Source organism: Oreochromis niloticus, linkage group LG8 (assembly GCF_001858045.2).
Source record: "Oreochromis niloticus isolate F11D_XX linkage group LG8, O_niloticus_UMD_NMBU, whole genome shotgun sequence".
Classification (NCBI taxonomy): domain Eukaryota; kingdom Metazoa; phylum Chordata; class Actinopteri; order Cichliformes; family Cichlidae; genus Oreochromis; species Oreochromis niloticus.
In genome coordinates this window covers 21,248,988-21,275,095 of record NC_031973.2, presented here as the reverse complement: position 1 = coordinate 21,275,095, position 26,108 = coordinate 21,248,988, and the positions used below count along the sequence as shown (strand labels likewise).

Sequence of the window (26,108 nt, the reverse complement as noted above, 5' to 3'; positions counted from 1 at the left end):
GCCACCAAAAACACAACCAAACTGTCGCTAAGTTGTTCCCTTTTCAGATGAAAGTACATTTTAAATTGACTAAAGTCTGGAGGAAGAGTGGAGAGGGTTTCCACAGTCACGTCAGGTGCTGCTGCTGGTGGAGCTCTGTGTTTTATCACGGCCACAGTAACACAGCTGTCTATCAGCAGATCGATTTATGATACTTGATATGCTTTCTTCCTTTTACAGCAGAATTTTGCACATGGACTGATTTATGTTGATACTTGTATATCTGCTATCAGCTGATAATAATGGGCGTTCAACACGTGGGTCACTCTCTAAACCTATCACCTGAATGCACAGGTAAATCAAACAGCGTTACTTTCAGGCATTTTTTTTTTATTTAAAACATTTTAAACATATCCTCCATCTGAAAGCAAACAGAAAGGTAAAATGATCACAAAACATGAGCAACTTTTCATGAAAACATATAAAACAGTTATAAAAGAGAACCAATAAGTTAACCTAACTAGACTAACTGAAGTGTATTTAAACCTAAATATCCAGGGAGGGTAAATGCTACCAGCTGCACATCTTTTATACATTAACTGCACCGACATGCAAATGACGGGGACGAGAAACACCGTTACTACACCTGTAGCAGCTAGGAGTGTATTTTTTATTTATATTTATTTTTTTTTACAAGGTCACAGTCACCTCGTGAGCCTGACTAAAGCTATGCATTAAGAATAAATAAAACGGTAATTTCCTGGTGACACTCTTGAATAAGAAAATGAACTGGGACTTGGAGGACAGGGGAATACAATTTTTTAAAAAAAGAAAGAAAAAAGAAAGAAATGATGAGCAGTGCATAGCAAAAAACAATGAATTTACAATTTCAATAGTTCATAAACAGAAATACAACACAGCTACAGGTACACTGTACTGTAGAGGAGTCATGACATCACCATGACAACCAGAAAAGCAGGAAATGTCCATTTACAGTGTGTTTTTCCTCCCCGCACATCCCTTTGACGCGCATTCATCCAGAGGCCGCCCACTTGTTGGAGCAGAGATGCGTTCAGAACACTAGAAAGGCTCGACAAAGTGCACAACCATTAGCCGTCCTCTCTGCCAGAAGCAAACAGCTCACGCTTCACAATGAAGCTGGCTTTCACCTTTGAGTACAGCCAACAACAAAAAGGACACTAATCACCCACATGCTCTGAAACTACAGAATTTGACGATGTGCAGATGGCGGGCCGTAAAAGGTGCAGCATTGTTTGCAAAACATCGCTCGGAACACTCAAAACAAATGTGCAAATGAATGTGGATTCCACCGAGTCCTCACAGGGAGAACAGCAGCGATGCTGGATGAATCCGAGTGGATGTTCACAGGCTTTAGTTCGGCTGCAAACGGGCTGCATTTGGACGGTGATGTGTTTTCTGATGGTGAGTCCAGGTGTACTGCGTGGAGACATGGAGTGACGTATGTCATCCCCGCTCAAGAGAAATCAGCCATGATCACCCAGCTCAGTGACTAATGTGTCATTGACCAACTGAATAAATGATCGTAATCACAGCATAATCCCTATTATTGAAATTTAAATATCACATTTTTAGTCGTTGCTTTAGAATCTTTTAAATTCATTTAGATAATCTTTGCATTTTGTATTAGATATACTAATGACTTAGTCACACTAGAGTAAAAATGAGACGATAATTCTTGCGACTAGAAAAGAAACTGGTAATTGCCCGGTGATTGTACTGAATTGCAATAACATTTTGTTTCCCATGTAGCAATGGATTGTAAGTTGCAGTGACCAGCTGCTGAGGAGTCACAAGGAGACTGCAATTGTTTGGAGACTGGTTGCCTGGTGTGAGGCAACATGTCTCCAAGCAATTGCAGTCTGCATCTAATTTATAAACGCAGACAGATTGCACGTTACACTGACTCTGAGTCAGTCTATGCCAGTGTGCACAACTCATCTGTGAGGTGTCTCTTTGCAGTAGGGAACTCGACTCAACTGTTTGCCAATTGGTTGTATTCTGTTTATCTTCTTGTAAGGTTGCCCAGCACCTATTTGATTTGCAGTTAAATCACCAACCTGCAGCAACTACGTCACCAGTGGTGGAGGAATTTATGGGCTTCTGGCTGGACTGGGAATACAAGTAGTTAATTTTTGTTTTATGTGAATTTGGACATCAACAGATTTCATGTGATTGCCAGCTTGACTCCCTTCAATCGCAAACTGATAGCAGACAGACTCCATCTTACTGCCGTTTTATTTCCATCCAAGTCTTCAACGCAACAATTCAAAGGCGAAAAATTGATTGCGAGCTGTCATGGTAGAGTTTTTACACTTGAGTGACATAAGTAACAATGTAACCTTAAAGGATGCAGGCCAAAGAATTCTCTTCACATCTGTTTGTTTGTTTGTTCAAATGACAAATTTTTTTCTTTACTGCAAGATGAATTTTGACATTTGGTTTGAGTTATTTTAACATATTTAATAATAATAATAATAATAATAACAAGAAGAAGAAAAATTAAAATATTAATAACACTTAAATTTTTTAGCCCCTTGCTTTGCTTCCATAGACATCAGATCCTCAACACTTTAGGACCAGAGCTGGGTGTGTGTGACTTTAACTCGCCTCTATCAGGAGAGAAAAAAAATAGGATTTTCATCATAGATGTCATTTAAATTCACAGTAAAGGAAATAAATATGACTACAAGTCATACAATTTATGTTCTAGATTCACAATTTGGACATAAATTGTTTAAAAACTCCTACCGTCTACTATTTCTGAATGTTTAAAATATATCCTGCTGTATGGGAGGCAGTGAGCGCACCATCAAACACTAACACTGAACTACACCTGTCAGTCATCTTGAGTCCAGATAACTGTCATCAGCCTACATTTATGCTTCGTCTTTACAATTTTCAAATATGATCTGATAGAAAATATAAACTTTATATAGTCGTATAATAAACATGTAAATAGTCATACCAGTTGTTGTCATTGCTTAAACCTCACTTTAATGCAGCATCACAATCAAGGTCCTTAAAAGGCTTCCTTCTAACAATCTTTACAAATTTACCAATTAATGCGCATTAAAAAGAGATGTAAATAATGTTAATAACTGGCGGGAGTATTGCGTGCGTGCTGTGGAGTTCCTATTGATCTGTGGACACCTGAATAGTCCTGCTCTACCAGCACCTGAAGTAATAGCACTGCTGCACACGGGGCACTCGTTAACTTGTGGTTTATCTACATACAGATACAGCGCATTTCCATTGTGTTTGCTATAGATGACGTGGTCTCTGTTCCCGTTGGTTTGAGTGTCTGCGTGTGAGCTTGGCACTTTGGTTACGGAGAGCAGAGTGAAAACTGAGCCAGCCGGCCTTTTCGGTTTGGCCCGACATCTGCCCGCATTTCTTGCTTCTACCAGGCCAAAGGGGAAGACAGTCTGGGGCTTCTGGGGTTTTCTGGAGTCTGGATCTCACTGAGAGCTCTCTGCAAGAGAAAAACCATAATCTCCTCTGATTTATACTCATTTTACCCCATTATTTCCAGATTTAGAGCACATTCATTTATTCCATAGACAGCACCCCTTTGCAGCCTAATCAGTTTATAGCTGCAGGCAGCCGGTCTGTGTGAGAGCACTGTTTGAATGCCTCATTGTTTAGTAGGTTTGAGTCTGTCACACGCCTGCTGAATATATCCAAAATATGCCTGTCACCTTCTGGAACAAGTCAAATTTAGCCTTGCTCACTCTATCAACACCTTGACATAGAACGGTGGAGTAATAGCTCACCTCAAACTTGGATACGAACTCTGAAAAAATGCCAAAGAAGGTCTCTGTGCTGGAGGACTTGCTGTCCTCTCCAAAGTAGGAGGCCACCTTGGAGAACTCCTCCATGGCTCTGGTCTGCAAAGATTCCAGAGACTGGATCGCAGGGTGGCTGTTCTCCAGGAAAGTCTGTGGGCACAAACGTTTACAAATATTAAAGGGGGTCTTGATGAATGGTGCAACTGGGTGAAGATTTAGAAAACAATTAGTGATGTTGCCATGACGTCAGTAGATTTGATAGCTAGCAAACAGCTATATATATATGTAGCTACTCGATAGCTATGTATATATATATTGTTTAAGTGAAGATTTTACAACCTGATTTCTCTTGTCTCTATACTTACACTCCTCCATAATTGTTTGAGGCAAAGCAAGGTGCCACCACCTGTACACTAACAACTCTTTTACTGCAGTAGTCCTGGTTTGAAAATGTTATTGATATCTATTGAGAGTACTGTATCGTATTGTTTCTTTGTTGTTTTTCTCCAAATACCCTACTTTCCTCCCACAGTCCGAGGAGCTTGCTTGTTAAATTCGGATTAAATGGTGAGCTAACCATAGCTGTAGATGTCAGACAGATACAGTGCATAAATAAATGTTTGAATGAGTGGCTTTGTGGTCAATTAGACCCTTGAAGTGCAACATTATCATATTATTTGTGTTTGTGTTACTATCTTACCCAGCCAGGAAACGGTTAGCTTAGCAGTGCGAAGCGGGCAAGTCATTATGTCGTTTGTGTCAACAATATGGAACCCAGAGAATAAAAACAGCTGATTTTGTTGTGTTTTTCCTGAGCTTTTATAATATTTTTTACACTTATATTATAACCTGTATGGTAGTAAACATCAGAGTGCTTGTAGTCGATGAGAACTAGACAGACACAAGAGTGGCTCTTTAACTCTTAACCGTTGGTAAACATCATTCATTTATTTACAGATTTTACTGTAGGGGTGCATTGTGGAACAGTGGTTAACATTGTCACCTCACAGCATAAGTGCTCTGGGTTCAAACCTGCTGCCCACCTGGGCCTTTGTGTGGATGTTCTCCCTATGACATTAATCTGAGTGTCGTTCCTACTGTTTCAGCTTTGTGATAACATGCAAGCTACCCATTGTATACACTGTGTGTGTGCTGGAAAAGGCTCCAGCCTTGAAAATGGATGGGTTTTATCGTACACTCATGACTGAAGTGAAGTGGTCGTCAGGGGTAGACTGGATCTTCTGACAGGCTGCCCTGATGTCCTGCACGGTGGAGTGAAGGTCACTCAGCTCTGTTGTAATGGCCCTCTGGTTCACTGTCACAGGAAAATATTGGAGATGAGGTAACAAACCCATAGCGGTTAATTGAAACTCAAAGGAAATATGCAAATCAAACTGTAACAATCAGCATAAAATATGCAAAACAAGCACACCTGATTCTACTGTATATTAACTATTAACTAAGAGCATTGTACCTTTAGCTGCCAGAGGCACTGTTGTGAGGTCTCTGGGAAAGCTGAGCAGCTCTGGGAAGTGTTGGCACAAAGACTTGGCCAAAATGTGGAGAAAGGTGGATTTCCCGTCTACTGTTTTGGTTGTGCTTAGCTAAGAGACAGAAGGAGAAGAGCATGAGCGACTAAACACTGAACTCGAGCTTACCGTGTCGAAGGCACAGACATCCATGCTGTACCTCAGTTAGGAAGTTGATCTTAAAACTGGTCGTCCTGTTGCTCTTCGGCTGCCCGTTGTTCAGGTAATTTCCCATTGCAAGAACAAACTGTTGGTAAAGTAAAGCCGTAAGTATTCACTGCTAACACAGATATTCACCGATGCCTTTGTTTTCATTTCGACTGCTCTAAAGTCTTACCTCCAGGATCTTGGCTAGTTTCTTGCTGCTCCTCAGCTCCACTGAAGCCTTGTAGATGTAATCGTACGCGATCTTCATCTCCTCCGTCCTCTCCTGTAGGGTCGTTTTAAAGTAGAGGCTCCGCAGGCGAGTCTTATAATCAGGCACCATTAGCATCTGAAACACAGACAATATTAAATCACTTTGTTTTAATCTTTAAAACCTTGATTATATCTGATATTATTCCCCCACGGTCACCTGGAAAATGAACTGGTCCGGCTCGCTCAGCTTGCCCGGGTCCTGATCAAACTGTTCGTACTGTTTCACCTCTTCTTCGTCTGGGGCGTACAGCAGCAGCTGCTTGATGTGGGCCGGCTCCAGCCTGTCGGTGGTCATGTTCATCAACACCTGACGCAGCTCTTCGGGGGAGATTTTCAGATGGGCGATGAGGATGGCTGCAGGGAGGAGGAGGAGGGTGAGTAGGCGGGGGGAAATGTGGAGAATTTATGTACCAAAGAGGATCACTGTGTTCCCGCTCTGCTGACAAACCCTTCATCTGCCTGTCTTTCACTCACATTTATTACCATGTGTCTGTAACATGTAGCTCTGAAACCCAGAGTCACATCATAAACTCGCTAATTAACAGTGAATTAGCAGTGCCGTGACAGGAGACAGAAGTTGCTGTGCCAAAGAGTCCAATCTGGATAACTGCAGAGAAGCAAGGCATCATTTTTAGACTTTTCATTGTCTTGCTATATTGCTACACTGGCCTCCATTGTTACACTGATGTATGATGACTAAGACAAGGTTGTAGCATTTCTTTGTAATTCTTTGATCAAATTTGGCCAAATCTGATCCACGATCTAGGAAGAATATAAATATACATTTCTTTTTCTTCTTGGAGAGACTCACTCTTTTTCCTGGTGAATGAACCATGAACGACCTGTTGGAACCATTTAGCACAAAGCAAATCTAGAGAAAAATCAGTCAGAAGGTATAAGGAGAGAGCAATGATCTGTGGCCAAATCCATTTTCTTTAAGTGGGTTATCTCGTTGTTACCTCGGCAGTGCACCTGTTTTCACCTTCATTCCAACCAAGGGAGGTGAAATAGATTTACGATGGTTTCACTTTGATCATCCAGTATTTCTTTACTTTATTTGAACAGTTTATTATTTTTTGCTCTCACATAGCACACGAAATGAAAACATCTGTATCCATTACGGTGGCCCTGAGAGGTCAAATGCAACTTAAGAAAACACGAGCAGGTAGAGAAATGCTGCAAAAGCACAGGGCACACATGGGAAGCTGAATAAGTAGTAGCAGAAATTTAACCGCTGCAGAATCAGTGGTAATTTTCAACTCTTGATTCTGTTCCATTAACCTTGTTAAGCTAACAGATATATATATCTGAGTGCGCTCTCACCTGAACCCTGCCCTTCGATGCAGCGTTACTACTTCAGGCTAACATGTTTTTATCAGGTTAATTTTTTGTGGGCACAATGTGGATTTGATACCTTGTCTAAATAGTGTCTATAATTCCTCTCCCACATCAATGACGCAGCAAATATTTGGCCTTCGTTAAGTGATGTTCTTTGTCTTCTACTTGTGCAAGGTTTTTGTAACCAGCTGTAACTATAAAAGGTATTTTTGCTGCAGTCTCACATCCTTGTGTCGTGTTTGTGTGGTACTCACAGGCATTGTAGGCTTTCTTATGAGACAGAATCTCCACCACGTCTTTCTTTTTTAAGTTCTCTGGCTGGAAGGCTGGCTCTGGAGGAGAGACTGATAATTTTAACAAACAGTGTAAGGATGTGTTCTCCTGGCACCAGGGGTCAACACGCAAGCTAAGTCACAGAGGCTGAACGTGGCGGGTTGATGGGTTAATAACACACTCTGCCATTAGAGGCCAATAAAAATGATTTTTAATCAGTAACAGCAAGTTGTGTGGTTTGTTTTTTACATAGGCAGATCTGTGTTATTACTGAGAATCATGACAGAAAACAAGAGGAGGCTATGGTGCCGTATGGAGAATGGATTTGAGGTGCAGGTGAATGAAGCAGCTCCAATGGAGAACATCATAACTGTGAAGGTACAAACACAACAGGCGACGTCAATAAAGACAGACATATATTCAGATGCGATGCAAATGTATCGTTTTAGACACAAAGAGGTTAAAATGACTTGATTTGTATGAATTGATGAAGAAGTGACAAAATCACTTACTGGATCTGCGTTGAGTCCCAAAGTGCAGGTCCAGGTCTAAGTGCTTCACCATGTCGGTGAGCTTGTCATACTCCGAATCCTCCCCGAGCTAAACACAGACAAGGACACACTCTACTCTCCGAAGGCACAGTAAAAAATCAGCTTTTTTTATTTCTTTCTTTTATGGATGGTGTTCAGATTTTATTCATGTCTGATAGGACTATATGCTGGGATCAAAAAGGCTCAACATTTTAACATCTAAAAGCAGATCAAGTCTGGCACAGCCTCTGTTTACAAAAACAACATTGTTGCCTTGATGACTCATCAGAGACACATAAGGAGGTTTTTCCAAATATGGATGGAGATATGTAGGAGTAGTGAGAAAACTCACAGTCCGAGTGGGAAGATTCACATGTTGTTTTCTTTTTTTACTGACAGAGCCATACATATATATATCTGTACAGCCTCTAACCACAGGGTAATGCAAGATAACTGGAGATCATCACTCACCTGACCCCATATTGTTCCCTCAGAGTTCTCCACCTGCTCCCAGCGGAGCCTCTTTACACTCATGTGGTTAGCGTCTGAGGCTTGCTGGCCCGGCTTGGGCAGCGGAGGTGGGTCACAAGGAGGAGGCAATGGTGGAGGAGGTGGTGGTGGAGCCTTGAAGATGGAAAAACAGTTACTTAACACTTAAGCCATAGTGTTCTAGTTCAGCACAAAGACAGCAGTTCTCACTACTGAATCATATTCCCACTGTGCGCATGGACCTCACAAGTTTCTTGTATACTCTCTAGCAGTTGTAGACAAAGAGATTATTCCTGTTATTATTAGTTATTTAGGGTATGGCTCTGTCGTTGAAAGCAACAGCAAGACCGGGGACAGAGCACGAGGTTAAGTCAGAAACAGCATGGCAGGAAGTACTGGGGTTGAGATGGGTTGCAAAGTGGCTTACAGCACACTGTGGACAGGATAAAGAAGATTAAAATAAAATAAATAGATTTCCCACTCAGGTGTATAGGAGAATATCAGCTGAACTGTGGGTTGCAATGAGATCACGTGACACATCGGGATGAAGTTGATGGTCTGCCTGAATGATGTTCTCGAGTAACGATGTGGAATTGTCATCATGTGAGTTGTTCATTGTCTCTGTGTTTTTGTCTGTTTGTTAGCAGAATTACTGGAAGAGTATGGTGTAAAGATTCTTTATCCTGGATCTTTACACTTATATGGCACTGAAATAAAAAAATAAATAAATGGAAGAAATCTGGAAACATGTTCAATTCACAAACAGTATTGGGGGAAGAATACAGACTCAGACTGCTCGTGTAGTCCTTTTATTTCTCCTTAACCTCTGACATCCCACAGGTCAAACCACACAGAGTCAAGGTTGGGCTACATTTAACATACTGAAGGCGTTAGCTTTCAAATCAAGCATCTTAAGTGAATTTTGGCCTAATAGATCTTCTGTCATAAAAGGCACATTTGGGGATGTGAAATAGATACTAAACTGCATATAGATCAGACGGTACATCATTCCAAATCCGAAACTGGCTGCTGGCAAACATGAGCGATGTTAAAAGGTTAAAATGGGGCAAATGATGCAGAATGTTGCTTAGCACCAGAGTGTTTAAGTGCTAGTTTGCACCTCTGTTGCTAAGCGCTCTTGGTTTCAGCACTAATGGAGTGAACCTCTTTGCGTTTTCATTTTCTATTTCTGTGTGTGCTGACGTCTTATTTGTACTTCAAGTAACAAGACAAAAAACAAACAAACCACCAAGCAAAAGAACAAGAAAAAAAATCTGAATGCAGATGTTACCTGTTTTGATGTGTGGTGTTCCTGCCTTGTGGTTTCCAAAGTCTTTATGTGACTGGGGAGGGTGGAGTGAGAGGTTGGAGGCTGCGAGAGCAGCGAGGAGCCCGCGTGGCCCTGGCTCTGACATTGGGATGGGCTGTGCTCCTGGAGGGACGGCGGCAGTGGGCCCTGGTAGCTGTGTTGGTGGTGGAGCTGGTGGTGCCTCTGCAGGACGAGTTGGCTCGGCCTCAGCAGCTGCGGGGAGGGCTGCGGGGAGGGCTGGCGGATAGGCTGGGGCTGGCTGAACTGTCGTGGGAGGTAGGTGGGGCGGGAGCGCAAGGTTTTGGTGGAGGTCAGGGTTGTGTGGCCGAGGCGGGTGGTGGGTTGGAAGCGCTGGAGAGTCTTCTCATTTTCGTCTCTGCTCGGGTGCTTTTTGTGTAGGGGAGAGCGGCTGGACAGGATGGTCCTCGGAGGGGGTGGAGGAGGAGGGATGATGGGGTGGTGCGGTTGGAAGGGCATCCGGCTGCGGGGCACGTGCTCGGGCGAGAAGCGCACTGGTGGGAGAGGGTCGGTAAACGGAATGGGAGGGGGTATGAGAGCCTGCAAGGGTGGAGGAGGCGGGGGCTTTGGGTGGGAGGTGGTGGGATCGGTTCGGATCCAGAGGAGTAGCAGGGAGAGGAGGCCTCGTCGCTGCTGCTGTGACCCTCACTGCTGCCGCTGCTGAGCTGCCGAGGCATGAAGCCGATTTCCTGGTCCTCCTGGAAGCTCATCTGGAGGGAGGAGGAGTGCACCATCAGACCCGAGAACCACCTTCACCTCCACATGCTCTAATAAACGGCTTCTATGTTTTAAAATCCAGTCTATTCAAGCTAATTAGGTTATTATTAGGTTCATTACGGCTTTGACGTTTGCTTGAAATGTTGTACTGAAACTTACTCCACTGCCTGTTTATATTTGAACAGAAAAAGCGACACAGGGTGCGATCAGAATGTTTTGGAACTCAGACAATTTATTTAAAAAAAAGGTTTTGTTCTTGTGCACCTCTGGACTACTTCTAGTGCTGCTATTTTACGTCCCATTCATCTGTAATTTCTATCTAGACCACAAACGACATCTGTGTCAGACTGACCCAGCTTTAATGTCCTGAACCATCTGTGCTGGTGAGAGGTGGGTGTCCAGCTACCACCAGCGAACCAAAAAGCAGTTTTCAGTACATAAAGTCCAAGCTTGCTCAGGAAGGTCAGACTGTTCACACAAACTTCTGCTTCAGCTCCATGCAGATCTGGCTCCCTGCAACTTTATCTTTTCCCCAGAAATAAAGTTAAAGTTAAAGGGTAGCTTCACTAAAATCAATGCAGAGGTGCACAAAGGTGCAATCTTGAAGGGGGGACTAGCCAAATTCATGTTTGCTTGTTTAAAAAGGAGATTTTATTTTACAGGTGTAGTCCCAAAATATATTAATCACACTTCATAGTAAGTTCAGAAATTCAGCTTTTTTTCTCTCTTTTTGACGTTTAGAATAGAAAATATCTACAAAAAACAAATCAAAGTGCTGATCTACAGAATTTAAAACTCATGCACTTAAATATCTCCAAACCTCTATATAAAAACTATGAAAAAAACAATACAATATATTATAATATAACATAATGTGAATGAAAAAGAACCATGACAATGCTATAAAAAGCCCAGTACTTATTCTAAATACAGATTGCTAAACAGAAATATGCAGATAAAACTCTATGATATAACTGAGTATCGTTTTACTTACAGGCACAACTCTTCTTCTGAAACCATGACAACCACCTTGATATATCTGTTCGTGTGACACAAGTGTTCATTGTAGCGTACATTAGAGGTGCTCTAATGTAAACATGCAACACTACAACGTTAATACTTCTCTAAATGTTCAACTTGCTTACTGTTTTATTAATGAGCAAATGCACAAACAACAGATTTTCTCCTTATCATGCTAAATATATAAATGGAGATCACGGCAGTCTAACAGCTTCCACGCTGCAGCGGCGTACATTCTGTGCAACTGAGTCAGACAGGATGACATTTTCCCGTCTGGCCCAATCAATATTGTGGCAGTGAAAGTGAAAGTATGACCAGCATTAGCTTTTATTACAGTATTACTCACACTCTGCATTGAAATTTAAACTCATTTTTAATTTAAAAGTAATGAATGTAGCAGCTTTAAATGTGAAATATAGACAATAATAATAATCCTGTGATGAATGACGCACGTTAATTGCAGGCACGGCTTCCAGTTATTCCTCTCACTGAACTAGCACCTATAAGAGTCTGAAGGTTTAAGGTTTAATCCATGGAGATTTTATATTTGTAGAATGTAAACATTACAGGAGCTAGCTTCTCCTGCATAGGCTGCTGTAGGCTGAGTAGTAAATCACTCACTCTTACGGTTAGGTCCATAAATTGTTAGACAAGTCTGGTTTAAAATCCACTGTGGTGGTTTACAGAACTGCACTACAAAACTACAAAAACTCTGTCTCTGTATCATTAGCATGACTGCCATATATGCATAGTACAGCATAAGGCTTCATATGTGCAACCCTCAGCTGATTAAAAAAAAAAAAAGCTCAACTTGTAAAATAATAAAATAATGTATTAAATAGTGAATGTGGGAACATCAGCCCTGAATAAATGGTCAGCAAAGAAGTTCTGCTGGTCACTGGATGTTTTGCATCATCACGTGTGAGGAACACATTAAGAACAGAGCTCGGATGATGCACATATTTTTCTACTATGTTGATTCTGACAACATCAAATGAGAGTTCAAAAGCAGACTTTAAGTTCATCTTGTATTTTTAGTGTGGTCACGAAAAGCAGACTCGCACACTCAATCTTTAAAATCCAAGAAAACATATTTGGCTACAAAAACAAAGATATGGCTCTTAATATGAACAGAAATATGACAGCGACAGGGCTCAACAATGAGAGCGTTCCACTTTTTCTTAGGCCTAAAAATGAAAACTGCCCCTGCTCCAAAAAGCTCCAAATAAAGGTAAAACACTTGCAGCATAGTCCTGCCTCTCACAGCTGGCAGCTCAGTGGTGGAATAACTGAAAATCACTTCCATCAGTCTTAAGAAACTATAACGCTCTAAGATCGTGGCCTGTTTTTCTTCCTCACCTCCTCGTAGTCGTTCTCCCCAGGCACGAAGTCATCCACCAGAGTGACCCGGTGGCCCAGCTGCTCGCTCAGGGAGTCCAGGAACTTGTCTGTGTCTCGGCTGCGTGGCGGCCGGGAGAAGGTGAACAGTTTTTTGCGGTGGGTCAGCACGTTGTGGCCGCTGTCTGAGTGATGAGGGGAGGCCGGGGGGCTCTCCAGACTGACATAAGGGTTGGAGTCTATGCTGCTTTGATGGTGGATTTCATACACGGGAGTGGGAAGAGGCTCCTTCCAAGACAGGGACAGGCCAGATTTACGATTACCTGTAGAGACGCACATTAAAAACGATGGCCTCGATTTATATTTAGGCCACCTTGACGTGAGAATCATTCCTCATAGTAAATATCTGACATTCTAGACCACGTAGTCACCAGGAGGATTATTTCTTCTGAGAGGTAACCAGTGCAAAATAAATAAAAAAATAAACTGAAAGCTTGTGTGTTTGAGTGGTTGCCATGCCATGGTCACATCAGACTGGCAAAGAAAAGCAGCAATTCTGCTTGTTTGCCACCTATAAGGACACATCGTCCACCACAACCCCCCAAATCTCATCATGATGTAAACATGGCATCAGTCACGTGCCACCAAGGCCCAAAATTGATCGTCTTCTATCACTATGCATGTCATTTTATCTGTTCATTATGCAAATATGGGATCTTGGTGGCTTAAAACAGCAAGATGAAAGCATGTATCTGAAAGCGTGTGGATGCGCTGAGTTTTTAGGAACCCAGAATACCTGTGAGGGTGGGGAGTGTGAGGGGAGAGAGAGGGCTCTCGGGCTCTGGTGAGGAGCCGCACTGCAGTGGAGGCACACTCTTTCCTGCGTACACGTTCTCCAGCTCCGTATACACACCTGTCATCTACAGATGAAGGCATGATCATCTCATTAGCACATTATTGCTGGGTACATTTTCTTTGAAGGTCTGCTGCTTATTAGTGTTTTATTACTATTTTTTATTTCGGTTAAGCTGCAGACCCACATCTGACCAATGATCAAAGTAATAGTAATGATCAGCAGACCTTCACAGAGAACATAGCTAGCGTTCCATAAATGCCAGTGGCTGAGGAGCTAGGCGCGGGAAAGCTGCGGGTATACCTACATGATTGAGGTCAGGGGACTCGGGGAAGGAGGTTCCATCTCCTGACTGCCTCTCCTCCGGGCTCCCGGATTCATCGATATGAATTCCTAAAGCACAATAAAGCATGAACAGTGACACGTGTTCATCCACCATCCACCTCCAGCCTGGGAGGAGAGCGGATGAAGCAGAGCAGAACAGCGCAGAAGGAGCAAAAAAAGCTCAGGTCCCGCAACGGGGGTTAGCGATGGTAATGGAAAACTGGGAAAAAGTAAAGTACCTGAAGCCTGAAACAGCCTGGAAACACTGTTTCAAACTGAGAGCTTGGGGAAGTTTTCAAAAGCAAACGGATGCTGAGAAATGGATGTAATGTATGAGCTGGTGATGACTTTTTTTGTTTTTGTTAGTAGCAGTCCTACGTGAGCTCAAACACTTACACACATTCCCACCTGGGACTTGGCCACTGCAAATAAAGCCTCATTACTTATCTCTGATAAGACTTGGATCAATGGGAATTTAGGTAGCGGTGCGTGAATAGTACAGTAACTTCATCAGGCATCTCCATTTACTGTCTCATCATTGATTTCTCTTGTATGTGTTGTGTTATAACGATGGGAACACTGAATTACTTATAAGCAGATTTAAATAAGCACACAGCTTATTAGCAATAACAACCCCATTTAAATCCCTCTTGCTTTACAGATTTCGTTAAAGCGACATTAATATTCTGTGTTGGTCACCTGGGGCAAACAACCTTGTTACGACACCATTTCAGTTCATCCAGCAGTGACGAAGCAACGTTCCCACTCAAGTCTCTCTTTTTTTGCCTCCCGAGGGAAAAAATCTTCATCTTCATCAGCTAAATGTTCACCGGCTCTACCTTTAATTGCTAACTTTGTCTTCCAGCTGTCTCTGCGCTGTAGCCTACAGTGGCTTATTAAAGCTTTGACATCAAAGAAAGGTTGCCTGACGACAAGATAAATTGCTGGAATTGGTTATATTGTAGCAGATGTGTTGCAGGATGGAGCTCGGAGGCTTTTTAAAACCTTTGTATCAAACCCAGCTGAACAATTTCTGAAATTATAATGATTTTGTGCTTAAGGAGAACAGGCTCTTATTCAACATGTTTATCCCACTGGGACGTTGCCATGCATAAGCGTACCCATTCCTAGGTGAGTCCCGATGATGCAGTCATCGGAGCTCCTCTCTCGGACGTTGTTGCGGTACGACGACCCCGTCACCCGCATGGAGCTGCTGCGCCGGTGGTGCTCTGGACCGTTGTCAGGCTCTAATAATGCTGCAAAACACACACATGTATACACACACACACACACACACACACAGGGTCAGATTGGCTCTGTTTTGCTATTTATATAAAAAGCACAACCTCAAAGAGCAGATTTATAAACAAAAGTCTGGAATGATCAGAGTACATCACGATAAAAATCCAATTCAACTTCTCGTTTGTTTCATGCCTCACCGTTGCTCTTGTAGCCGAGGAAACGAGACAGCTTGCCCTGGCAGCGCTCCTGTTCGTCGTAGGTCAGCAGCTGGTAGATGAACTTCCAGATCAGCTGCTTGGCTGGAGTGTCCAACACTGGAAACACGTCCACGATCAGGGTGTCCACGTTCCTGCAAACACACGTGCTTCATATCCACTCACTGTCTTCTTTATATAATTCTTGCTTATGGCTGACTATCATTCAGTGCAAGGGTTTATTTTATATTCTTTGTACCATGTAAAGCTGAGAAAGAGATGCCGGGAGAGAGCAATGAAAAGAGTGGGAGGATAACAAAGATGTCACTTATGGTATGATTTATGTTGTTGGGTGTAACAGTGATATTTTAATCCTGCTGCCTCACATGTTTGCATCATCTGCTGAGCTAATTCATCATCCCGTCTCTCTCGATCCCTTCATCCTATATGGGAAATATTATCAGAGTCTAACGGAAGCTGTAACTTCCTGCTTCCGCTGCTAACCCTTCATTTGCTCAATAATCCATGTCTTCTTTTGCTAACAGATTCCTCTGTAACCCTCTGCTCCCCGTCCCTTCGCTCACTGACCTGTGCTGGAAGAACGTCTCTAAAGCTTTGCAGACACCGTATCTCTCCTGGATGGTCAGCAGGTGCTCCAGCTGCTGGCTGAAAGTCCGCCCGTGAACTTTGATGCTCGGTGGAAGAATCTCTGCAACCCACTGCAGAGAACTGAGACCAGGAGACCTGGACAGCATATATGGAGGAAATCAAACATTAATTTTTCCATTCCTACTTACTGAACTAATCCTTCTCCTTCATTCAAAATAATACACTGCCACAGGCTAGGTCTAGTGTGAGATATTTGGCGTGCTAACCTAGAGCGCGGTAATGTGGTGGGGGCCAGACTAGAGGATTCATCTGCATCTGTTTGGTCTGAAGAAAAGTCAGATGGACCCTCCTCCACCATGAGAGTGGGCACTGCCCCGCTGCCCTGCAGCATAGACACCACCTTCTCATGGGAGCAGTTCCTAAAGCAAGGGGAACAAAAAGGAGAGACGATGGCTGTTAGCTGTATAATAGAAGGACTGAAGCAATGTAATCTATTGTAAGACGTGCACAAACCAGCAGAATCACTGCGTTATTATGTAATACTAAGATAAGACACTGGGAAATGATAATTTTACAACCATAATTGAAAAATTATGTAAGCAGACATACATAAAAACTACATTTAACAGGATTATATAATAAAAAATTAAATAAAAAATGGGTTTTTTGTTTCAGTCTGCCCAGAAACACTGCTGCTGCTCTAAGACACCTTGCAAGCCACAAGAAGCTTCCCACACTTACTTCTATATTTTGGTACAATATGTGAGAGCATCTTGTTCTTTATGTGATGTACACAGACACAATGAATCCAAATATAAGCCCTGGTGATCACGTACTGCAAAGTTTTAACAAATACACATTTTTTTTTACCTTAAAGGGATGAGGACTGCAAAAATAATTGTTTCCATCATTATAACAAATATCTCATTTTCCACATTGTTACAGACGCTTTGTAAACACTACACTGTAACGTCTAAATATCTTGTATTTTCTTTTCCTCCTTCTTTCTGGTGAGCGCCTCCCACTGTTTTCCTGATCACCTCCTACGGCTGCAGCAGCATGTTATCAGGGAGAGCAGCGAAATTATACAGTGCCAATCAAATGAGTACATCAAGTAGCCTGGGAGACGCGCTGTGACTCTTCTTTCACATGGTTATCAGGGTGGCAGGATGAGTTGTGCTCTTTCCTCACATGGAAATACTGTGTGATGTATTGCTTGGTATAGTGTATTTGCTGAGCTCGCACAGGTACAGTTCAAATTCAGATTTCTTATGTGCACTCCCACACTCACTCACGAGAAGGAGAAGGTCAAGAAGTTGTAAAGTCCACAGAAGACAGTGACTCCCACAAGGAAAGTTCAGTTTACATAAAGGCTGTGATCACGTTCATCAGCCCATGCGCGCATAGGGCACCTGCACACGTGTCAAGGTATGTGACGGAGTGCTTCATTCACATACCCCTCAGGATGGGCTGTAAGAACCCATTTTTCCTGGAGATATAATTACTTGAAAATGTGGGGATCTGATTGTCAAATATCCAATGAAAAAAAGAGCTGAGTACTGTGCAAAAGTCCTGAACCACCAGTCATATTATCATATTTTGCCTAGAAAATGGGAAATAGGTAGATCATTTTGTTTGCACAGTTTTAATTAGCTTTAAAGTCAATATTTGGTATAACCACGTTTATTCTTCAGCACAGCCTGAACTCTCTTAGACAAGCTTTTATGAAAAATTTTAATAAAATCTGACTTTACTTTTCTGTGCTCATTATTAGATCCCCTACTGCAGCTGTAAACATGACAGTCTCCACTGTGTTTTACAGATGGCTACAGACATTCACTGTAGTATCTTGCTTCTGACGTTCTCTGTACATATTGGCCAAAATCCGATCCAGACCTGTCAAATTTCATCACTCAATCAGACCTGTTACCACTGTTTTTCAGACCAGTTCTGGTCTAATTTGGTATACTTCAGCATTTTCTCCCCGTTTCCCTTCCTTGAGAATGGCTTCTTAGCAGCCACCCTTCCACTGAGAACACTTCTGATTAGACATTATGTGTTTTTGTAACAGGCAGCTAGTAACAAAATATCTAAAGATACAATTTAAAATGGATTCTTTGCTAAGTCGTCTGTAAAGTGTAGACACAACACTGATTCATCCCTTCAGTTAGAGGTTTTTTTTAATGCTTGAATGACTCATAAGTCTGTGTTAAGTGGTTTAACATGAAAAAAATCCCCAAGACCACTTCAAAAAAAAAAAAAAGTCTGGCTCATTGGCAGCAAAATATAAAGAATGAGGACTGACTCAAGGCTTTTGCTGAGGACTGATAAAACGTGCTGGTGTTAAAAAAATGCTATCTTTGTGGGTTTTTCAAAACACTACAAATTCTGCCCATATATAAAGATAACAGGAGATAGATAGTGACAGATATAGTTATGGTACACATCCCTGAACACAATAATGACACAAACGAAAACACTGCTGTACATCCTGACATTGAACTTAATGCCAGAATTTAGTCTGAAAACGGTCACTGTGTAACAAATTTAACAGTAACACCATCATTCGTGCTGTGAGTTGTAGAAATGAAAGATTTCCTGTAAGGTCTTGACTCGTCTTATTTTGTGTTGACTGATCAATTGTGGGGATACTCATATGGATCCTGCTGCTTTAGATCATTTTATGAAACTGCAGGTATTTTTTTTATAAAATCAGAGGAAGAAATCCTGTAAACAGCTGAAAGCAATAAACACTGTTCTCTTACAGACAGCACTCAAGCATGTTTAGGGCTTTTTGTGTTTTCTTTGATATACATATGTTGGATTATTAGTTGATTTGCACCAGAGTACAGAGTCTGATAACTAGACTTTAAATTGTGTGCAGAAAAATCTGTCTAAAGTTAGGCTCTGAGATTTTTTTGTATTTAACGTGAGATTTGTTTGGGTAGTGATGAACAGTTACTAAACCCTATGGTCTTGCAGTGCACAGCTGAAGACACAGTCCACAAACTGTTTCTGTGATGAAAATCTCATAAAATTCAGCACAGAAACTATGAAGGAGAATGTTCAGAGAAAAAACAGAAGCGTCATGTGCTTGTGAAAATATCGAGGAGAATCTACGTCAGAAAAAAATCAGAAGGGTTATGTGTTTGTGATGGATTATCTGGCTCTGTGAGAGCTGTTTTTCATACTGAGGCAGAATAAATGGCAGCAGATGGCTTCTCCTGGAGAAAAACAAGTGCTGATGTCTAAATATACTGTCTAAGGTCAAGAGCTCGGGCAGCAGGGAAAGGCAAAATACTACAAACTACTACTGCTGCTGACAATAATTTCCATTAAAGACAAACCTCATGTCCAGTCCGTTGAGAAAGAGGATACGGTCGCCTGGTTTCAGTCCACATTCCTCAGCAGGACTATCTGAGAGGTCGACAAAGATGGCAGAAAATCAAACATCAATCAGAGACTGAAAAAAAACTGAAACCAATCCTTCCAGCTAACAAGGTGCACAGAACAGACGGGCACAACGGGGGGAGAGATGGTGACTAATGTGATGCTGTCAATCTGTGTATGAGATCCAACAAAGCCCATCAACAAACAAGATGAGCTCCGTGCTAAATCTTATTACGTAAGGAAACAGTGCTGTCAAAACAATCCCTGGCAGAATAAGTTCTGACTGCACTGTACCCATCGCCTCCTCATCTGTCAGCACACTGCGGATGAGGAGCTGTCATGTCATTTGTTTTTTTTCTTGTTCTTTTTTAACCCAAAGTCTGGATGGAGTATAGTCTTAATGGGGAAACGGGGTTGTGGCTTCCGGGCTATCGGCAAAGAATCTGTGGTCAGATCACGATGAGAACTATGCTACCCACCTCCACAACGGCCCACTGAGTCAGTCCGCTCTGGCTGTTTCAGCACATGTTGGTGGGGGATGATGGTGGGCGGGAGCAGTGCCGTCATCGTCAAACACACACACAACGCACACGCACACCGCCTTCCTCACCAAGGAACCTGGCAAATTCCCTCAGCAGTAGCTTCACAGCCTCCCTTGTCTGCTAGTTTTGTTTCAAAAAGCAATAACTGTGAATTAAATAACCTTTTACTGCGGGAAACTTAAGAAAGTAATTATGAATATTTCACATAAGCTCTAAGTGGAAATTAGATTTAAAAGCTAGCTTTAATAAAACAAGCAAAAAATGCCTGTGAGAGGCGTTCAGTATGGCCTTATAGTCACTCTATATGTTGATGCAAGTCTATAAAGGAAATACATATTAAACCATGGCGGCTTGTAGAAATAGTTGACAATAAGAAAAAGAACAAATGGGAAATCAGCCTAATTGCTTGTTTGGCCAGAGTTAGACAAGGAGATCAACAGCTCGGCTGGTTAGATTGCTATCAGGCATTTAACTGCCCACAAAACCACAAGCTGACAGCTTTAAGATGACGTTTTCTCCATGGTTTAAATATTAACGATGAAACCTGTTGGTAAGTAAGCTCTAGAAGAGATGATTACCAGAGCAAGCTGTTTTGTCTTGTCCTCAGTCCCAGAAGCATTCGACTGCCCTTCATTGTAAGTATATGACACTAATATATTTGCAGTATGACTTAATGTACAAAGGATTTACTCCTCCACCCTATGACCAGTTAAACTGCACATCAAGAGCAATAAACAGAATATAAAGTACATCTGTGCGGCACTGACTGACCACAGGTGTACCTGCTGCCGCACAGCACAGCCTGTTAACATTTCACTAGTGAGTCAGATAAGTACACTTCCGGCAACACTCACAGTCTCACACACACACAAACGCCTCCTGATCACCTTCAGCCCCGAGCGGCTGGCACCACAACAGCCTCACCCGCGTAAAATACATCTGCCCCCCTCACCGCCCACAACACAGAACGGCGCACGAGTGAAAAGCCGCCACACAAAGAGAGGAGGCGTCAGTCAGGACTGCACTGTACTGGGTTTTATTATAGAAGCAGTACCTGGGATGACGGAGTCGATGCAGACGGGAGCGTGACCCCGCAGCGTGAAGCCAAAGTTCTTCTTCCCCCTGTAGACACGGACGATCCTGAGGAAGGGGTGCAGGCAGGAAGTGAGATGAGCAGTTTATTCATTCGGATTTAGAGCTCTCTGAAAAACCTTTGCGACTAAATGTTTCTAACAACGAAAAGCTTAGTGGCTGTCTACTGGCCTTCAAATTTCAAAGAGGGTGACACAAACTCTACATGAAGCAGAGTGCATTCATGTGATTTATGTGCAAAGCATTTTTCCTTTGTTCTGAACACTTTCAGCCGATGTTCTCTGCTGAATGGCATTTTCGAATTTCTTGTGTTTGCGTCAATCCATCCTCCAAAAGCAGCACCTTTAACCGACTTAAAAACTTTCAATTTGAGCAGTAACCAAAACCTGTAATTTATTTTTTGGGCTTTTTTGATCCGCTCATCACCCATTTAGTCAAAATGTGAACAGTCTAAAACGCAAACAAAGGAAGAAAAAGCTGGAAGTGGAAAATGTGTGGAATTTGTAAAAGTGATCAGTCAAGCAAAATCAGACGCGCGAGTTCTCAGTGTTGCTCGTGACGTCATTTAACAGCATTGATGGCTGTGAATGAATGAATGGGAAGCCCAGCTGTCCCTGGAGTGAGCACTCACTCGCTGTTGTTTACAAGCCTGCCTGCGCTTCGTTTTTGCTTTTGTCACTTCCTGTAAGTGGGAGTCTGAACAAGCACAGACGTGACCCTCTGTTTGCCTCGATCCAAGCTGACATTTTTCTAACATAACACAAATCAGTCCTGCTTGAATGCCAGACATTGGTTTTTGTTTCCGGCTTGAATAAAAAAATTTGGGACATGTTCAGAATAGCTTTGACATTTTGCTGAATGCAGGGCTCCTCTCTCTCATTCACCCCGGTCGGAAGAATATGCGTCGGAAACCTCCCGGTGTATCAAAGATGAGGCTCGTTCAGTCTATCCGTGGAGCGTTGCCATGGAGATAACTAAAGGCAACACTACTTTGGTATATAAACAGGAGGAAGGCAAAAAAGACAACAAGAGAAAAGAGACAAACCTACTCTTTGATAGCCGTGGTTATACACGCTTATGTAAGCCAAGCTAAATGCAGAAAGGCACACTGGGTGCTGAATGTGGATTTGTGTGTGTGTTTGAGGGCTGAATAGAAAAAAAAAAGAAGAGCTCACAGCATCAGCTCTGAGCACACTTGACAAACTAAGTGTCTGTGACTATCAGGCTGCTTGAGGCCTCTCCTCATTCCCTCTGGGCTACACCAGCAGAGCTTCATATACTTATGTATAATTTCACATGACCTCAGCTGAATGCACTCTGAAAAGGTATCAGTCAGTCTGCTGGTACATCAACAACCGTCACATTGTACACACAGTATACAGACAGCTACCACCCTATAGTGCTTGATTTTGTGTATCAATAGTCAGTAGAACATTTTGCACAACAACACATCCGGGGGTGGATTTACCCAAAATGTTATGTCGACATCTCTCTCCACCTGTATCCCACTTGTCTATCGATCTCTTTCTCCATCTCTCTACCTAAATGTCACCATGTTTCTCGGTCTATTTCCATCTCCCTACCTTCAGCCATCTGTCTATCACTGTTTCTTCACCTCTGCCAAGCAGCTTTTGTGGTCGGTTTGTTTGTCTGGCAGGATTATTAATAAAGTTATGGACAGTTTGGCGCAACTTAGAAGCAATTAACTTTCACAGTCTATCTAGATCCACATCCAAAATCGGTTGTTTTTGAGAGTTTTTTTTAACAACTCCTTAGTATTGCCAGATAAATGGAAATGGGGAAAATTGGGGGACATTGTTCTGGTGATGTCAGGAAACCTGAATAATCTCTTGGATTCAGAGGCTCACTTTAATTTATGCAGATTTTCAGCTGTTGCAGAGTTATGCAGTCTCTTGAATTCTCTCGTTCCTATATGTTTTATCTATATTTATTTCCTTCTGTCTATATTATTGCATTTAGATATAGATATATAGACTGCATCTATATCATCACCTTATATTACTTTGTTTACCTGTATTCTATTCTCATTGCCATCCATCTCCATCTCTACATCTGTTTACTCCTTACTTCTGTTCATGTCTTTTTCTGTTGATATCTATATCTATCTCTCTGTTCCCACCTCTAACTCTGTCTCTCGCTCTCTCTCGCTGCTCTATGCATATTTCCAGTTACTGTGGAGACACAACAGTGTTACACAACAGTCTTTCGGGTTTATTCAGTGCATGGAAGGCACCAGCAATGCAGCGCGACTTCTTACTGACACATGATGCCCCTTTAACACAATCAGCTCACCTCCTGCTGCCTTGTGCCCGGCCAGTATGATCACACTTGACATAAAGAGCCACATGTTTTTTAAGACCTCGTGTTGCTGAAGACTCAAAGACCCCAGGATTTTATTAGTTAGCTCGCTATGGAGATTTACTGCCACGGTCCTGTGCTGCACCACGTCCACTGTGGTGTTATTAACTGGACAGTAGTGTAATCAAGTGTGTTAGTGGGTGGAGGAAAAGTGTCAAATGGTCAGGGGGGGGGGGGTCTACCCCATGTAGGACGGTTGCCAAGAAACAACCAAGAAGATGGTGGAAGATGGTTACAATGTGATGTTTTGTTTAATGAAACAAATACGCAGCTGTGCGTGAACATCTTCGTGCATGCACAGACTTGAGATGCTCGAAGTGCAGCTTTATAAAACTCTGAGGAAGAGGAGTTTTAGCACACGATAAGAGATAAAGCTGTCCCTGGATTCTGCTACAATTTCTTAAGAGGACTTCTCGGCTCTTGAATTATGAATTAACAGTTAACAACACTTAAAACAGAGCAAAAGGACTCGTGAAACCTGCTGTGTTTGATATGTGTGCTTACCTCTGATTGGGTCCAATGGGGGGATGCACGGGTATCCCTGAGACGGACTTTCTTAAGCCCCTGTCTCTCTCCGCTTCTCCCCTCCCTCCGGGTTCTCCTCCATCCCTTGGCACTGAGCTGGCCCGTTTGGACCCGCGGTGGCGGTCGGAGTGATCCTCGCTCCGACTGCGACGGATTCTGCCATGCGGCTCGCTGATGCTCTTGCTGCGGCAGAGTCGGTTGATCACGTTCTGGGAGACGGTGTCGTCAAAGCGCTGCCGGTGCTTCTTGGGAATGAAGATTCTGGCCAACATGGCAGCATATGAGGAAAAGAAATTGGTTGGTGTTAACTGTTTTTCCATAAGAGTTCCTCTACGAAAAGCAAAGAGACGGGTAGAGGATGGATCTACATCACAGATCCACCTCGATCCATTTTAAAGACACAAATTCCACAATCACGACTCTGAGAGCGATGACAGCCAGTGTTGGAAGAGATTAAAAGTTATGATATACTTCAAACTCTACTGAGAAAATGTTCACAGTCCTAGTCGGCACAGATTCGGCTCAACAGGCTTCCATCTTCATGTCTCAGATCTGAAGAAAAGATGAAAAGGTTTTGACTGATGGAGAGTCTTTCCCCTGACTGAAAAAGAAAAGAAGTTGAATTTGATGCAGTCTTTCTCTGAGGAAATAGACGGTGAAGAAATCGTGGCGTCACTCACTGCTTGCTGGAGTCTTACTGCTGCAGCGTGGGGTACCAGAGCCAGAATACAGCATGAGAAAAAGGTGTGGGAGTGAGCGAGCAAGGGATTTCTCCTCTCTCTCTCACTCTCTCTCTATACAGCAACCGATTCTCGGTCTTTCCTACACTTCCGTCTACACTTCACCTACGACTGAAGCAGGAAGCTGTCATCTCATCCACCTAGGCCCTGACCGATACCTTAAGTTCAACAAGGAAACTCAAAGTGTAACGCACTGGGATAAAATAGGGCCATGGGCATCAATTACAGTGAAATACTGAGTTAAACTGTATGAAATCACAATGTTTTTTTTATTTTGTAATCCAATGTGATTTCCTACTAAACACTTGCTGTTTTCATTTAAATATCAATATACAGCTATGACATCGATAAAAGTTATTTTCCCGAAGTCTTACTTTGAGAAAAGTCAAACACTTGAAATGTTATGCTTGTAATATAAAATTTTAAACGTAAGCAGTCACAGTGACTGATATGTTATAGCAGCTGAACATTGGTAGGGTTAGTCGTCATCACTCATGAGTGATGAGTAACTATCCCCTGTGGAGCCTACAGTTGGTTGCTGGGGTGCTGAAGGGTTTCAAACAGTAGCCGTGCTGGCTTGTCAGATGGAGAGGTGGGACATGCAGCTGACATCGAGAGTGGGAGCATTTATCTGGTTTATGCTGTAAAAACAATGAGACACATTGCAACAATCCAGTGGGGATGAATTCATTATTTTAACCACTTACAAACAATGTATCTAACAATGGAATGTTTTTTTTGTATTATATATAACCCTAACCCTAATCCTAGCCAATCAGAATTTAGATTTTTTTTTAATGGTATTATTCTCCCAGAACAAAGAAAATAATCTAATAATCTAAAACTATACATGTTTTTTCTCCCTCAAAAAAGTTAGGTTTTGCCTTTCTCTAGGGTTATGATCTATGATGACCGATACCTCAGAGGGTTAATAGTGAAAGCTACGTTATCCACACTCAATAATAGAAATAAACATTGTGTAACACTTCTGAATTAATGTGCATTTAATGAGGTGTAAGTATTTGATCACATTTGTTACTTGGTGGAGTAACCATCCTTAGCAAGCACAGCTTTTAGATATTTCTTATAGTTATTGCTAGGTTTGAGCTGAGTTTTCAGATCTCCTCATTGCTGATCTTCTCCAAATTCTTAATGCTACTCCACCTCGAGACTATGATGTGCTTCTTCTTCTCAAGGGACTCCTTTGTTGTCTTGGCATATGCTTTGGATCAGTGTGGAAGACCTGTCCATGATGCGTTTGTCGGGCCCCGGCTGAGTGAAGGAGATTCTTGTCCAAGATTTGTCCATCTTTCCAATTGAGCGATACAGTCATCGTGTAGCTTTGGCAGAAAAACATCCTCGGAGCACAAAGCTTCCACCACCATGACAGTAGGGATGCTGTTCTTGGGGTCACATTCAGCCTTCTCTTCA

The 26,108-nt window shown here is 42.4% G+C and overlaps 1 protein-coding gene across 1 annotated transcript in view; it reads right to left on the bottom strand.

Annotated features, from left to right (window-relative positions):
* Positions 1-361: 361 nt before the first annotated feature.
* Positions 362-26,108, bottom strand: part of grid2ipb (glutamate receptor, ionotropic, delta 2 (Grid2) interacting protein, b) — a 39,227-nt gene continuing 13,480 nt past the window's right edge. The window contains 22 exon segments of the mRNA XM_013273721.3: positions 362-3,493; positions 3,795-3,959; positions 5,006-5,124; positions 5,284-5,413; positions 5,499-5,585; positions 5,676-5,831; positions 5,913-6,109; positions 7,348-7,425; positions 7,879-7,966; positions 8,368-8,520; positions 9,677-10,284; positions 10,287-10,422; positions 12,809-13,110; positions 13,584-13,707; positions 13,948-14,033; positions 15,086-15,220; positions 15,404-15,555; positions 15,989-16,144; positions 16,276-16,428; positions 19,357-19,426; positions 20,996-21,081; positions 23,917-24,198. Of these exon segments, the coding sequence (XP_013129175.3) occupies positions 3,422-3,493; positions 3,795-3,959; positions 5,006-5,124; positions 5,284-5,413; positions 5,499-5,585; positions 5,676-5,831; positions 5,913-6,109; positions 7,348-7,425; positions 7,879-7,966; positions 8,368-8,520; positions 9,677-10,284; positions 10,287-10,422; positions 12,809-13,110; positions 13,584-13,707; positions 13,948-14,033; positions 15,086-15,220; positions 15,404-15,555; positions 15,989-16,144; positions 16,276-16,428; positions 19,357-19,426; positions 20,996-21,081; positions 23,917-24,198 (3,535 nt within the window). The 3' untranslated portion in view covers positions 362-3,421.